Source organism: Schistocerca gregaria, chromosome 3 (genome assembly GCF_023897955.1).
Source record: "Schistocerca gregaria isolate iqSchGreg1 chromosome 3, iqSchGreg1.2, whole genome shotgun sequence".
Classification (NCBI taxonomy): domain Eukaryota; kingdom Metazoa; phylum Arthropoda; class Insecta; order Orthoptera; family Acrididae; genus Schistocerca; species Schistocerca gregaria.
The window spans coordinates 395,749,047-395,765,800 of NC_064922.1; the positions used below are offsets into that span (position 1 = coordinate 395,749,047).

General features: G+C 37.5%; 1 protein-coding gene across 1 annotated transcript in view; it reads left to right on the forward strand.

Annotated features, from left to right (window-relative positions):
- The window catches only part of LOC126353752 (uncharacterized aarF domain-containing protein kinase 2-like), a 97,161-nt gene extending 80,782 nt beyond the window's left edge, over nt 1-16,379 (forward strand). The window contains exons 7-9 of the mRNA XM_050002806.1: nt 3,788-4,009; nt 4,781-4,906; nt 15,971-16,379. Of these exons, the coding sequence (XP_049858763.1) occupies nt 3,788-4,009; nt 4,781-4,906; nt 15,971-16,153 (531 nt within the window). The 3' untranslated portion in view covers nt 16,154-16,379. The remainder of the gene's footprint in view (nt 1-3,787; nt 4,010-4,780; nt 4,907-15,970) is intronic.
- The last annotated feature ends 375 nt before the right edge of the window (nt 16,380-16,754 follow it).

The following is a 16,754-nucleotide window of genomic DNA, read 5'->3' on the forward strand; positions in this document are numbered from 1 at the left end:
AGAGGCAGTCAGAGGCATATAATATGGAGGGCCTTACTACTGAGTTTTAACGTTCGAGCCTAGGGTTCTTGGGAAGGTACTTGGAGATGTAAATGCTCTTGCAAGAGTGGTAGACTCTGTCCAACTTGGCACATCTAGTGTGTACTGCCAAGATCTCCCTGCCATTTGCTGAAATCAACTCTTCTACATATTTGACTGTAGGGATGTCATGAATGTTGGTGGCTTTTAATGGAACTGGGGATGGGACTCCCTTTATGTTTATCGCGAACTCAATTTTTTGCATACTGACCTTCAAACAGGTCTTGGCTGCTATGCTTTAAAGGCTCTGCAGCTGGTGAGGTCATCTATATTGTTGGCTAATAAGACAAGGTCATCTGCAAAGGCTAGGCAGTGTAAAGTGAGGTTATTGTTCTTGTATGCAATCTTCATTCCAGTGCCTGATGGTAGTGTGCAATTCTATTCCCTGATAATCTTCTCCAGTACACAATTGAAGAGCATTCACAACAGACCATCACATTGTCTAACTCTTGTTTGAATGATGAAACTCAGAGTTTAATTCAAAATTTGACTTTGGAAGCCATGTTTGAGGAGTGAGCTGGACTAGTCTGGTGATATTATCTTCTAGGTCCAGTTCTCGTAGGGTGGAGATGAGTGTCTTCCTGCCTCTCAAACTGCCCAGACTCTTTATATTTACTTGTGCATAGATTCACATAGCATCCAGACTTCTTCAAAGAAAGCCGCTACCTGATAGTATTATAGCCTTATTTGAGCTTGGATGCTGCCTATGATAAACTTCCATTGTATTAACACCATATTTGTATAGCCTTATTTGTGCTTGGATGCTACCTACAATAAACTTCCACTATTTGAACACCATATTGTTTGTTATGTTTATGCTGTGTCTGTACTAAGCACCTTCACTCTCGTTCTATTTTCCTGTGACCTGCTCTGGTTTTCAAAAATAAACAGGGTACTTTCTGGCAGATTAAAACTGTGTGCCAGACCAGAAGTTGAACATGGACCTTTACCTTTCACTCTACCAACTGAGCTATCCACTCACAACTTACAATCTGCTGTCAGAACCTTACTGTCACCAGTACGTCTCTCCTATATTCAGTCCCAGTCCTGAACTTTTAATCTGCTGCAAAGTGAAAATTCATTCTAGAATATAGTTATTGTTTGCACTCCCATTAATTTCCTTTGCTTTGGCATTTGTTGCAGTGGTGTTTTAGCATTGCTATTGGATTCAAAGTGATACAGACAATGCTGTTAGAGCTGTAGCGGCACCACCATTTAGGATAGGGAAAGTTAGTTTTGTGCAATATTCTGATCACGAGTTACAGCCAGGTGCAGGCCGGATTGCAGTGAGTTATGCATACCAACAGTTGCGAAGTAGAATAGAGGCCACAGAGCCATCAAATTGCTGAAAGAGTATATGTGGCAGTTTTGTATGTCACAAATCACAGACAGAAGGGGCCCACTAGCCAACATAGCGTGTTATGAGTACTTGATATGAAACGGCGTGTATGGCAAAACAGAGGTGCACAGCTGCATATAAATAGGTGCGGGTTTCTAACGAGATTCATTCAAGTGTGGCAGCTCTCCTGGCTGGCGGGGCATGTCACATCACCAGCTAGATGCAAGCAGCCAGTGGGGCGCCAGCATTCCAGTCCATGGTGGGTCACTGGGTCGACCCTCTGAGGCTGATGCAAGATCCATAGCCAGTCAGTGGCAGGCCAAACCACGGCTCACTACCACAGGCAGTCGTCCTGGCTTCCAACACATGCCGGAGGCATTCCGAGGTGAGGGCCACAGATTCGGATGCCGGATCGCGGGCACTTGTTCTCGCTGTGATCTCAGCCACGCTGGCAAGAAGCAACCAGCTGGCCGCCTGCGGCTCACACCAAGTGGTGCTGAGTTGGCAGGGACGCAGACCGCTGAGTTGTCTGCCGGCATCCCGACGACAATGCAACTCCACTGGCGTACAAGGCTGACACACAGCAGTGCGTGCATGGGTCGCTGAAGGAGCCATTCTGCGCCAAGCCGTTTCACAGACTCCAAAGTGGTGCCCTCAGCATTGCGGGACCCGGTGACACAGATATAGAGAGATGGGAGCACTGTAGTTGGAAACAATAAATCACTTGGAAAGCTCGGAGTCTTAATACTGTTTTTTTCTACCTCTTCCCATTTCATTTGGTCATCCTTATACATGTGGTGGCAGAAGTTGCCACTACAGAGCCATTGGTGCGAATTTGTCATCTGCAACATTGAATGTGCCCTTGTTTAGTTGCATCTTGTCACTATTGGTGGTGCAGTCCCATGAAATATGAGTGCCTCCTGTGCTGCACTGTATCTACAAATTTCACCATTTTGACTCTACTTACATTTTGTTAAAGCAAATTTCCAAATTTTGTGCACACACAAATTGCATTTTGCTCACACAGTTTTAAAACAGATTTTCCAACGTTACTTGGTCCATATCATAATGTTTATTAACACCAGACTGTTGTCTACTTGTGTGAATAGTGTATAGCTGTATAAACAATGCCATGGATTAAATTCCAAACCTCTCTGCTGTGCCTCATGAGGTGAGGTCATGAGACACTGTTGATGGTGATCTATCTGTGGGGTGGGGATGTTAAGCTTGATGGCCCCAGTGATGCTATTTGAGAGAAGTAGGCTATTTTCCAGCACTAGGTTCCACCCTCTCCTTTCTTATATCATCATCATCATCATCATCATCATCATTATTACAAAAACGTGACAGCACACTACACACACTTATTGTAGCACCTACATTTAAACACACAACTATCACACTTCACTAACAAAAAGTGTCATTGTGTGTGAAGGACCAATTTGGTAGCTGACTCTGCCCTTCAGGATCTTTCATCCACAAGTGGTGTATTTAGTTTTACCTGGTAAATGGCCTGGAAGAATGTATGCAGAATTGGCATTTCTGGCTGTATTTAGACCAGAGATGTTTAAGTGACTTATGCAACCATTTAACACCTACCTATTATCTCATTGTAAACAGATACTTTGTTCTGTTACAACCACATCCATCTTTCTTTTACTCTATTTTGGAAACAATCTCTTATTCAGCTCATATTGTTATGTGTCACAAAGTGTAAAACTTTCTTCCTTTTTGGTCACTATCAGAATATGATGGAAAAATCTTACATTATCAAGTTTTTTGAAGAGTGGAAAAGAAGCGCGAGAGAGAGAGAGAGAGAGAGAGAGAGAGAGAGAGAGAGAGAGAGAGAGACTGACTGACTGATAATATTCTCTTTACATTGGACATAGTTTTATTTTGTTTCATGATTTTCACAAAACATTTGTAGGCTTCACTGTGCCTCTTCTTTTGCATTCATTCAGTTGTTTGTAATACACAGTTATTAAAAACTTCATTTGTTTCTTTCACTTCTAAATTACCATATATATTATTGGCTATGCCAGCTACCATATTCAGCCTGATTAGGATTCACTTGTTCAATTTAGATATCATTTTCTTTTCACATTGCCAAGTATCTGTAAAGTTACAGGAACATGAAAATGTGTGTAGACTTACTGACCATGAAAAGTATGCAACTGGGCTGTGTTATTAGCATCATTGGCATAAATATCTGTTTTGGTTTAGTTCTTTATTCAGTTTCACTTGAGATTAGTTGAGTATCAAGATAGAATCTAAGAAATCTATGAAATTTGAGTTATCTAAAGAAAGTTGTTATGCTTGATATTTGAAAAATATTATACTTCAAATCATAAGTTATTCTTTCTCATCCAGGTATTTGATGATAATTTTGCCCATGGTGATCTGCATCCTGGAAATATGTTGGTTCAGAGTGTGGCATCATCCAAGGAAACTAACGCTGTTGTTTCATTAATCAAGAGAACCCCTTCTACTTCTTTTAGACTTGTGATTTTAGACTGTGGAATTGTTGCTTCATTAGATGAACTGGGTAAAAAAGCTCTGAGAGATGTCTTTACAGCTGTAGTGAATGGTGATGTAAGTATGGTGTTAACAAATTTTTTCAGTTGATTTTTACAATCTCAGAATTTCTGTATCTATTAGCTGTTGAAATTCTAGGTATACTATTTTCTAAACTATGGTTTTATTTATCTCTCTCACTGTAAATTGTTTGTTTATGGAATATCAGTGGTATTAATACCACTTTCTACTTTAATTTGTTTACTTAATTTATATAATATGCAGAATTTTCATATCAATTGTTTTAATAATTTTATTTATTTATCAAACATGCTCCATTTGTTGTTCGTGTCTTGGTGGCTGATGCTGAGATTGTGTTGATATTAATTTTACACTTGAGTTTTAATTAAGGTTACAACAACATTTAATAAGCATCTTGCAAGAACAAAATTTGGCATTTGTTTATAATTTGTAGCAAAAATATTTCCAGTACACATTGTGGTACAAGAAAGTGCAATATTTGGGGCCACAGAGTTAGGCCTGATTCATAATTCATAAGTAAAAATGTAGGAGAATAAAAATAAAATCCTAGAAAACATATTGGAGAGACTAAGAAGTGCCTAAAATAAAAAAGAAAGAAGAAGATCGCTAACTTGTTTCACATTGCTGAAAAGGTTTTCTGCAAATATAGTTCATAAGAATTTGAGTACTCCTATTATTGTTCTTCCTTTTTGTATCGTTTATGTCTTGTATATAATCTTTTTCTTGCGATATATTTTGTTATGCGGGAGCTTGTTAATATTTTCTATATTTTTGTTCTCTTTGTGATGAAATTGTTTTAATTCAAAGGGAAGAAAAGTAGCGGAACTCTTCCTTAACCATTCGAAGCACGGGTGCACCGACACAGAAGGTTTTAAGCAGTCAATGGATAACATAGTGAAGGAGGCACTAAGTAAAACAGTTACTTTGGCGAAGGTAATGGCTTTTGATGAAACTAGTTTTAATTTTAATAATGTTTGTAGGTATAGTAAGTCCCAGAGTTTAAAGTCGACATTGAGAGTATTAATAGTATAGAATATACAGTACTTTGCTTTCATTATCTGTCAAAAACAAAATACATGAACATGCAAACGTAAAATGTAAGCTGTAGGCATCTTTTAGTAAGTAAATAAAAATTATTTTATTAAATCTTATATGTCTACATACATAAAATGAAATCACCTGCTCTGATTCTGCACTTCTGCCACTTCGAACCAAACTGTAATTCACTTAAAAGGTTGTCTTTAGTCGAGTAATTCATTAATCTTTCTTTTCTAATTGAATCCATTCTTTTTTGAGAATGTTGAATGTAGGGAAATGGGCCTGTAGTTTTCTATGCTTCTACATTTTCTTTTGTTAGCAGAGGCTCAACTCTTCCTTGTTTTAAATACTCTTTGAAGTTCTCTAATGTGAACGACTCATTTATTGTGTTTAGTAGGGGAGCTTGTATGTTCTGTACGCACTGATGCAACACACTTTTTTACAACACACTTTTTTACTAATCTCATTTTCTTTCGTTGATAGTAACATCATTGTAATGAAATTACAATGAAATGAATACCCTTAGCTGCATACAGGCATTGATATAAGTCAACGGTGACAGATACCGTGTGTGTGTGTGTGTGTGTGTGTGTGTGTGTGTGTGTGTGTGTGTGTGTGTGTGTGTGTGAGCATCTGCGCTATATGGTGAGTAGCAACTTTTATATATCATTGTAATAATTTACAGGTGCTACAATTGTTTTTGGGAATTTTTGTTGCATTTGCTCTGCAATACTTTAAAAATCCTCATTCACAAAGTTTGATAGGTGCTGTGGATCAATTATTACTTTATCTCCTCACCCTTATTATGTTGTTATATTTATCTCTCTCACAGCAGTTTATTAAGTGAGAAACTGAGGAAACGTAAAGTCTTTTGTTATGAAAAAGCACATCCTCAGTATAAAAAAAGTGTAATGTCATCACACATGTTGTTTCAAAATCAATAGTATTTCTCATTTCACCAGCTATCAGTGGCCCTTAAAAATTACATTCTTTCACCAGAAAAGTTTCTAATTATTGGAATAACATAGTACGTAATTTTTACATAACAACAGTATGAGAGAATACTTTCCTCTTGGTGCTATCATTTGCCAAAACATTTCGGTATCGGAAACCGTTTATGAGGAACGTTATGGATGTTTCACTCTGGCTTTATCGCTGGCATGGCACGGTCACAAATGAGTGTGCTATGTCAGATCAATTTTCTCGAGACTGGTGACAGCTACAGACCTCCATCCAATTAAGAAAAATTAAGTATGTTAGCTAAATTTCATATGCAACAACGTATTATGTAACCTCAGGGTGTATATGACCGGGGAAAAACCTGGGAACTTTTTCATCCATTAGAAAATCAGGAAAAACCTGGGAATTTTTTAGTATACCAGGAAGTTTTCATTGTTTCAGTTTTCAGTTAAATTTTTGTAATTTTGACTGGTAAGAACTGATACTCTAACAAAGGATGTATAAAACATGAAGGAGAGAAAAAAAAACTAAAATAAAACTTAAGTTGCAAAGGAAATGTGCCATATACAAAAGTGCTCATATAAGTGTCTCCCAACAGCAAATATGTCCAAGGCTTTAGGAAGACAATGCAATGCTTCATAACAAAAAATTGCCTCTGATGAGCGTGACGTCACAACTGTTAACATTCGTTTAAGCAGTTGCGAGAGGGCTTGTGCACATGCGCAGTTGAGTCATGTATGAGTAGTACCTTATCTCGCTCGAGCTGCCCGGTTTGTGTATGCGCAACAGGCCCATATCTGGAATGGAGGGGGTTGCAAACTGGTGTATCTGCTCCGGGCAGCAATTTCAGAGGGGCACGAAATTCATATTCTTGAGGAAGAGAACCTTGTTTCACAAAGCGTCATTTTTTTTTTCAGCGCACGTTGGTCTATCAATTATTCATATGATTTTGAAACTCATTCCTGTTGTTTTTTGAACACATTCTAAGTTGATCTCTGAATGCATGGTAAGTGGAATTTTGAATGCGTGTGTTGTGTACATAAGGTCTGCTACAGCAACCCCCATAGCATCTAGAAATAAACTTTCCTGCAGCAAAAGGGGGCGGGGTAAACAAGCTGAGCGGAATGGAACTGAACGGGTGAATGCCAAATGCTATTTCTTTATGTGGTTGACTGGGTTAGTGAATGATTAGCGTTGTTATAATTACTAGCAAAATCCATCGATTGAGACTACGAGAGTGGAAATAAATGACTAACAGGAATAACACGTAAGAAAGATAATGTATTATCTTCTAGGTGTATCCAAGGAAACGAAATTTTAAAAAAAAATTTGGCCTGCTCACTACACTAGTAAGGGCCAGTTGTACAGTCCCTGGCTGGCAGCCACTTAAGTTCTGTTCTGGGAGTAAGTTCTGTTCTGGGAGTAGCATGGAAAACACATTGTACGAACACATAATAAAGCTTATGTAGAGAATAAACACGGGATAACTAAACTGGTGATTGTGACAGGGTTAGTGATGTTAACTGGAAAATAAGTTTTGACACTAGCATGAATAGTTACAGAATTAGTGGTGAGAAGATTGTTTGTTAGACCTCATGCATGAGAAACTGGAGCATGTGAATGAAATGTGAAACCATTTCCTGACATAAAGCTTTTTGCTTGTAGTGTGCCTAATAGGCATTTGATATTGGTACTCCATGAATTGTATTCTGTCATGTTATGAAACTGACCTTTTGTGCCCAACATACTCGTGTATTTGATGAGTGTCATAATTGCTGCTCTATTAGAAAGGCCTCTTTCATTTTGTCTAACAGACAGTGAGAAAATAGATCGAGAAAGCACACCGGTCTTGGGTACTATTTGTATTAACAGCTTTTTCAGTATTAGGCAACAACATTTCGATTTTTCATCTAGAAAAATGTTTGACGATCTTTGATGAGGTTATGGATTCTTAGACAGAAAGGAAAGCATGCCATGTAAATCTGCAGCAAGATTAGAGAAAAAGAAATGCTAGGACATAAGGATTGTAGAAATGTGTACTGTCTTGCTTGTCTTTTGTCGTCACTGGTTTTATGTATCCTATATTTAATTTTATATCACACAAAACAGAAAGTTATTAGAAAATAGGAAATAAAGAATGTATTAATTGCAGGCTTTTTTTTTTTTTTTTTTTTTAAAAAAAAAAAAAAAAAGAGGGACAGGATGTCAAACCGGCTGACAGAGCAGGAGAGGTGCCACACGCATTTTAACTTCCACTGCCCTGAATGTAGTTTGATGGCATCCATTACAAAATGTACACGTTTGAATTCCACAGAGCAAAATACAGTGATGTGCGATAGAAGAAGCTGCATGAAGAGGCGTGGCACTTTAATACTAAATAACATGTCTTGCATTTCCTCAAATATATATTTTTTATTTACCAGATTCCTCAGAAAGATGTGCCCTACAAAATGAACATTTTTGGAAAGTCGATTTTTTGAAAATTTTTGATGTTCTATTAGAAACACTCAAGGGGGGGGGGGGGGGGGTACTGCCTCGATTTGGAAATATTGTAGACCTGGGGCTGATGCCCAGAGCAGTCTTGAGTTGCAGTGGGGAGGAGGGTAGTCTCCATGTGACCCACATTGACATTTAGTGATTTTTCTGTTTCCTCTTCATTTACTGCTCTCACATCAAATGAAAACAAAATGGATTTCTTGACCGGAAGCCATCAAGTGAATTAAAATTTTATTCAAATAATTACAGAAGGCTAAAATATGTTATTAGTTTTAGATTTTATTTTATTTCCACCTTTCTGACAGTCAAGCATTAATCGCCTTGGGGAAAAATGATGTTATTTTGGAAATTTGGCTTTTATTAATTTTTTCCGCCAAGGCAGTCAGTTTATTTGAAACAATTCCACACTACTGGCTAGTTTCAAATGTTTTCTGCATTTCAACTGCCCATTTTCATCATCTAGCACATATGGCACTATGCCATAACAAAGATGAATTATGTTACGTGTGAGAAAGTGGGATGGATATCTAAATCACAGAGCGTTCAAAACTGAACATTTTGAGGACCAGCCACTTAAAAAAATTTCGAGCCACGAGACATTTATGTCATTTTAAGTTTACTGGCACGTTTGTGTGATGTATCTTAAAGTTTAACACAAGCAAAAAAAAATCAATATTACATGTGAAAGTTTAGCTTTCTGTTGTAGTGTGTTAATCTTAAAGACTAATATTATATGTGAATGCTTAGCTTTTCTTGTACATATACGGTACTGTGTACATTAATGTAAACTGTTAACTTTTCCTCTTGTGTGTTCGCGCTATGTAACAAGTGATGTTATTATTGGCTGACTAAATCACGTGTCCTATGCTCTGAATAGCTGCTGTCATCGGCTAGTGCGAGATCTTGTGGCTTGAGATATGACTCGCTTACAAAAGGACATATCAACCTCGGTTTCAACGCTCCGGAAACTAACGCATTGTGTTTGGTGCAATTCGAATTTATACTTTTGTAATACGAAAATATGCAGCGTATATGTTGTTGCAAATCAGAGGTCTTTCCAAAACTTCTCTGCCCCGTCTTTTCTTTTTTCTTTTTTTTCCCGGGAAGTTCTACGCGATTGTATAAAACGTTAACCATTCAAATGATTGATAAGTTTTACAGTTCCAAGGGAAAATCTTCGGGAAACGTACTGTCACTTAGCACGGAAAAAGTGTATTTTCGCCCGGGAAAAAGCATATTTTTTAAATGGGATATCCGGGACTTTTTTTTCCTTGTCCCTTGTGTATAATAATTTTAAAATGTCCCATATTAAAGATTCCCCCTTTCAGTATATATTATTTAAAAGGAAATTGATTACATTACTAAGTCTGAATATGATTTTCTTTTTATAATTGGTAGAAACCCATATTATTAACCAAAAATCATGTGTCACGGGTGTGACAAAATTCAGAAGTGCAAAGTAGTACATTGACCATTACAGGGAAAAATCTGTGAATTGAATGATCATATGTTAACACATTAATAACTGTATAATATTGAAAACTTACTGCATTAGCCATGAAAATATCAGTAAGAAACTTACATTACTTTCAGGGTAATAACGTAATTTCTATTGTCATGGGTGTGACATAATTATGTTACAGGTGTGACATGTACAAATTTCTCTCAATATTTCGTAGAATTAAAGAGTAATAATGGATTCATTACATTTTTTGCAGTACAAAAAAAATCACATTGCTTAATGAAAGTGGTGTTGGTGTTAAATAAAAATAAAAACACAGTTCTTTGATAGACTCTAACAGACAGCTCATCTTCAATTGAAACACTCTCTTAGCTCAACATAATACACAATATGGAGAATGGATATGGAGAATGAACCATTGTCATGTTCAAATAAATAAAGGAATCAATACTCAACAAACTAACTAAAGAAATATACACAGAAATACATACTTATAATAATACCAGAGAAGGAAAGTTGCCACTCACCATATAGCGGAGATGCTGAGTCGCGATAGGTAAAACAAAATGATTCACACAATTATAGCTTTCGGTCATTAAGGCCTTTGTCAGCAGGACACACACATAGACACAAGCACACACATTCATGCAAATGCAACTTGCACAAACGTCTGCAGTCTCAGAGAACTGAAATCGCAGCAGCACCAGTGCATGATGGGAGTGGTGACTGGGTGGGGGTAAGGAGGAGGCTGGGGCGGGGAGGGGGAGGGATAGTATTGTGGGAGTGGCAGACAGTGAAATGTTGCAATTTAGACGTAGGGCAGGAGAGAAGGTGCAGAGGGGGGAGGGGCTAAGGAGCGGAAAGGAGAGAAATAAAAAGAAATTAAAAGACTGGGTGTGGCGGTGAAATGACGACCGTGTAGTGCTGGAATGGGAACAGGGACGGGGCTGGATGGGTGAGGACAGTGACTAACGAAGGTTGAGGCTAGGAGGATTACGGGAATGTAGGATGTATTGCAGGGAAAGTTCCCACCTGTGCAATTCAGAAAAGCTGGTGTTGGTGGGAAGGATCCGTATGGCACAGGCTGTGAAGCAGTCATTGGGATGAGGGATATCATGTTTGGCAGCGTCTTCAGCTACAGGGTGGTCCACTTGTTTTTGGCCATAGTTTGTCGGTGGCCGTTCATGCGTCCAGACAGCTTGTTGGTTGTATGTTCGGTGGACAGCGGAATACCATGGTAGGAGGGGTGGGAAGGAAGGATAGTGGGCAGGACATTTCTCACTTCAGGTTGTGATTATATTCAATTGCAGCTGATTTGATTCATTGTTTTGGTTAGGTGTGTCACTGATGGGCTGTAGTTCTAATAGTCTGCCCCATGTGAGACATGCAGATTCGCATGGAATGTTTGTCAAAACAAAAGAGCATGAAAGAGGGTAGTGGGCATCAGGAGTTGAACTTGGGTATAGGCAGAACCAACAATAATTTACGGTCTGGATGAAGTCCAAGCAGCGAGTGCACATAACAGCACAACTTAGTACCAGAAGACGATAACTGGTTTGATCATCAAAGTATTGTGCAAAAAATGGAAATAACAATTTCAGCTTAAAACTGATATAAATACAATTTACTGCCGTGTGTTTCTGTGTGCCTAATGTCAGTCAACTGTAGATGAATATTATTACATCAAAGAATATCCATCGTTGTGAAACAGCAACTGAGCTGAATATCAAGAAGCTTACGATTAATCAGTTGCACCACAAACAATCTGAAAAATCAAGTTCAAGGAGACTGAATGTTTTTTAAAAGACTTTGTGAGGTTTTTCATGTGCTTGTTTTGTTGTGCATGCAACAGTGATGTACAATCAGGTAATTTGGAAATAATACAGTAAACTCTAGCAACAAGAAACATTGGAAAAACAGCAGGTACACTGGCTATTCTGCAAGGTAATAGATTATTTTGATATAGTAACCAATAAACATGTATCTGCGTGATCCTACCTCTACATACACATATATTTTCTGCAAACTGTGCAGTAGTAGGTACTCTGCATGGTACCACGTCTTAGGGCTGTTCCCATGACATTTGTGTATTGAGTGTAACAAGAATGACTGCTGTGCTCATGCTGTAAGTAGTCTAATGTTGTCTTCACAATCTCTACAGGAGTGGAACATAAGGAGCTGAACAATATTTCTAGATTCTTCTTTTAATATTGATTCTTAAAACTTTACAAGTAGGGTTTCACTGGATAACTGGCATCTATCCTCAGGAGAATGCCAGTCCAGATTTTCCAACATTTTTCGTATTGGTCTTTCATGAGTCAAACAGTACTGTGACCTTTGATGCTGTCCTCCTTTGTATACATTCAATATGCCCTGTTAGTCCTATTTGGTGCAGATTGCCCACACTTCAGCAGTATTCAAAGATGGGCAACTCAAGTGATTTGGAAGCTGTCTCCTTCATATACTGTCGGTGTTTTCCCAGCATTCTGCCACTGAATGAAAATCTGCTACCTGTCTTACCAATGGCCAAGCCTATAAGATTATTCCCTTTCACACTCCTACAAATTATTACACAACAGGTAGTTTGTATCAGTTGACTGATTCAAATTATGTCTCATTTATATAGTCATAGGATACTGGTTTTCTGGATTTTATTAAGTACATAGGTGTACATTCCTTAAGATTTAAAATAGTGCCAATCTTTCCACCCCTTGGAAACTTTTGCCAGGGCTTGACTGGGTTTACTTCCCTGGGGCACACTTTAAGTTACTTCTACTTCTGTTGCTGATTCAATCCACGATAACATGCTGCACCCTCCCTAGTAATAAATCTTCCCAGTCACAAATTGTGTTTGACAACCCAAATCTTACTTTCATGATTAATTGTTGATGTGAAATCTAGGATATGCTTTTCAAGTCTGGGTCTGCCTGATCAATCTAATTGACCTCCAAGCTAGATGATGTGGAGGAAGTCATTCTGTCCAGTATACCTAATTATGTTTGGGTTCAGAATATGTTCAATGATTTTGCATCAAATGGACAGCAGTGAGGTTGGATTGTAGTTTTGTGAATTATTTTGCTAGCCCCTCTTTCCAATCACTGAAAACAGTATTTTTGTTCGAGGGATCTATGATATATTATGGTTGAAGTGAGGGTTAAGTTAGCTGCAAATTATGTATATAATCCAACAAGTGTCCCATTGGGACATAGTGTCCACTCTCTTTGGTTGAGGTTTTGTCTTATCTTCTTCATAGGTTGCATTTTCTATCAGTATCCCGAGGCAATTCCTGTTGCTTATTATTTGTTCTGTAACACCTATTTTGATTGCTTCTGTTTTCACTGCTTCTATAGATCCTACACTTTTATTTAGTTTAATAATGTAATTAAAATTTGTCTTTGTAATCCGTGTTTCTTCCATTCTCTTTAAATGTCCATACAATTTTAGCCACCTCTTCCTCACTGTATCTGTGATTTTTTTTCTGTATTTTTATATAAATATTCATTTCTCCTTTTAATCCATATATTTTCATTGTTTTTCTCCGGATCTAGAATTTTTTGTAGTATTTTCCAGCCCTCTTAGTTCGCCTTTCTTATTCAGTATTAAGCACTCTTATCCATATGTTGCTTGTGTCCTAACACTGAAATATAATGTCTAATCTTTACTGGGAAGGATTTTGATTTCTTATTGTAGTAGTTTTGTGTTAATGCGAATGCACATCATATCTTCTTTATGCTTTCTTTATTTGTGTGTTATCCAGTCCGTTGGCTTGTATCATTCGTTGAGGTATTTAAATTTATCAACTCTTTCTTGTTTGTGTTTTATATACTTGTTTTTCCATACCCAGTCTTTTCGGTAGTCTCATGTAGTATATCAAGCATAACAGTTGCATCTGTTCGGTTTTCAGTTATCAGTGCTGTATCATCCACTTACAATTTGTTCTTTCCTTGTTCCATATTTATACAATTTATGTGTCTGTTTTCTAGTGCATTTTCCCATGTTTTTACTATTTTATCTAAAACCAAATTAAAGAGAATTAGGGACAGTCTGTCTCCTTCTTGAAGTCCTGCTTTGATTTTGAACAGTTCAGATATTTTGCCTTGAAATTTAATCCTTGATGCTGTATCTTTGAGCATTTGTTCAGCATATCTTCTGCTTGTTTTAATTATAGTATTTTTAATGTTTATCAGTGCCACTTGGGACTTCTGTATCTTCCCTAATAAAGGAGTATTTGAAAACTGACTTCAGAATTTTTGTTTTGTGTTTGCTACACCTGTTTTCAGTTACTGTGCTATTCACAAGTGTGTGGGCACAAAAACAGCTGCTGACACTCTTTATCCTGACAAATTTCTTTGAGTTTTGTGAAGGTATTTTGATAAGATGATACTACTGCAGTCAGTCAAGACTTCAAGCATTTTTGTCTTGACACCCAAATAAATTCATTCAACATGTACCAGCCTGTAGCCCTTTGATTTGTCTTTTACACTGATACCAGTTTCATTACGGGAATCTTCAGAGATGTTAGGTCTATCCATTGTTGTTATACACTGATGAGCCAAAACATTATGAGCATGGCACATCATGAGATTGAATGTTATCTGATGGCATTACAGGCATGTGATATGATAAGTGGAACAGAGAGATGAGTGGGGGATGTTTGTAGCAGTGAGGTAAGCCACTGCCAAAAGTTTCTTTGACAAAGGGCAGACAGTAACGGCCCAGTGTCAGGGAACAAGCATCTCAAAAATTGCAAAGCAAGTTGACTGTTTACAAGCTGCTGCTGTGAGCATCAATGAAGGATGGTGAATGATGATATGATGATGAGTAGGTGGAGAGGTGTTGTACGTCCACGCATCATCAGGGAATGTGGAGGTTGGAAGCTTGACCTTTCTGTAAAGTAGCATAAGCAGTGATCTGTGGCATATTAAATGAGCTCCACAGTTTAACAAACTGCTTCAACAGGGATTGTGTTGCATGTGCTGCAGCAGTTATTGCTTGGCTTTGAATTATTGCATCTGTTGGGGCCATTTCTTTGAGGCCTACACAAATATATTGGGGTCTGCTACATGTATCATTACCAGTATTGGATGACAATGCACCTAAGCTAAAAAATTCTCATGTTCACTCTGCACACAAGTCAACCATCTGAATAGTAGTCTCTTGATGTGTAAAGCACTTGAGCGCCCATTTTGGGGAGGGGGGGGGGGGGGACACTCTGAAAAAGATCAATTTTTGTGACTGCATTGACTTCACAGATCTACAGTGTTCATTTACGACTTTTCACAATGACAATAGAGTTAGTATGATTAAACCTTCATTATTGTAGGCCTTTGTGCTTCTGCAGATTTTTTTTTTTTGCGCAAAATGGATGGTCTAGACTTGACCCAATTTTGGGTTAGTGTTTGTGTTGTAGAGGTTCTGAATATTTTGGAAGCTGCAGCAGTTGTGGAAATGTCATAAAACATCATAAAATTATAATTAGTCACTCAATGCAGTGATATCAAAATTGTGAAATTAGCAGTGAGTTAATTGAAAGAAGATTGTAAAGCTAGAAATAGAGCTTTTGTTGGCCAGTGCAACCAACTTTTTCATGTTCTCAGTTCTTTTAAACTGGTTGCCATTTGGATGTGTTACAGAATCTTGAATTAGTTTGTAGGAATATGTAGATGTGATGCACAGTCACATGCATTTTGTGAAATGGACTGGGACAAATCATGACAGTTCCTCAGCAAAGGCAATGAAATATGCTTTGTTACAAAGTGCCATTATTGCTGTTTCCTGTCATCAATGCAGTTGTCATTATAACTGTCAGAATTATGTAGTAAGCTTTCGTAATTATAATGAGAAAAAAAGCCTTGAAAACTTTGATGTAATGTATGTTTCAGCGGAAATGAGAGAAATATAATTCAGAATAACAATAGCATGGCCACACTGCTGCATTTCTTGAAATTTTATTATGTAGTTGATTATTAAGTGAATGAGTTCTTTTTTATTGATACATAATTAATTTGTCTGATATGATATTCTGATTCTGTATGTTACAGATTCAGGTGTCTTCACTTATGACGGCCTTGTTTACTACAATGATTAATCATAAAGTTAAACTAGATGGGAGTTTTTCATCAGTTATCCTTGCAATTATGGTTTTAGAAGGACTTGGAAGATCACTAGATCCAACTACTGATATAGTGAAAAAAGCTAAGCCTTTCTTAATTGGAGCATTGTGAGCCAAACATGAGATTTGTAATTCATTTCAGAGTGTGATTGATACAAAGAGATACTTACTTTGATTCCATGACTCAAAGGTGCCCAGTTTTTGTTCATGTTAATAGTTCACAAGACACAAATGCATTTGTTGCTGGAATGAAATGATGGACTATAAAACAATATTTTTGCTGTACACAAAAAATTATTTGTGCAGTCAGTAGTAAAGAAATTTTATACAAAACAGAATGTGTTTATTTATGAAAAAAGAAAATTCAACCGTAGCGCTAGAGCCAGCAATAGTAAAATGTTGTGGGCTGTTTATGGCTACAATTACTGTGGTAACAAATTTTTCCACAGTAATTTTAGCCAGAAACAGCCCACAATATTTTGATGTAGTCTTTGACTATTCCAGGGTGTATACGACGTGGGACAACCGGGAGATCTGGGGAAAAACAGGGAATTTTTTCATCCGGGAGAAAACCGGGAATTTTTCGTTGTTTGAGTTTTCCATTAAATTTTTGTAATTTTGAGTGGTAAGAACCGATACTCTAACAAAGGATATTACTGCATCCTGCTACTGCAGAGTAATATTGCAGCACTAAAACATGAACGAGAGAAAAA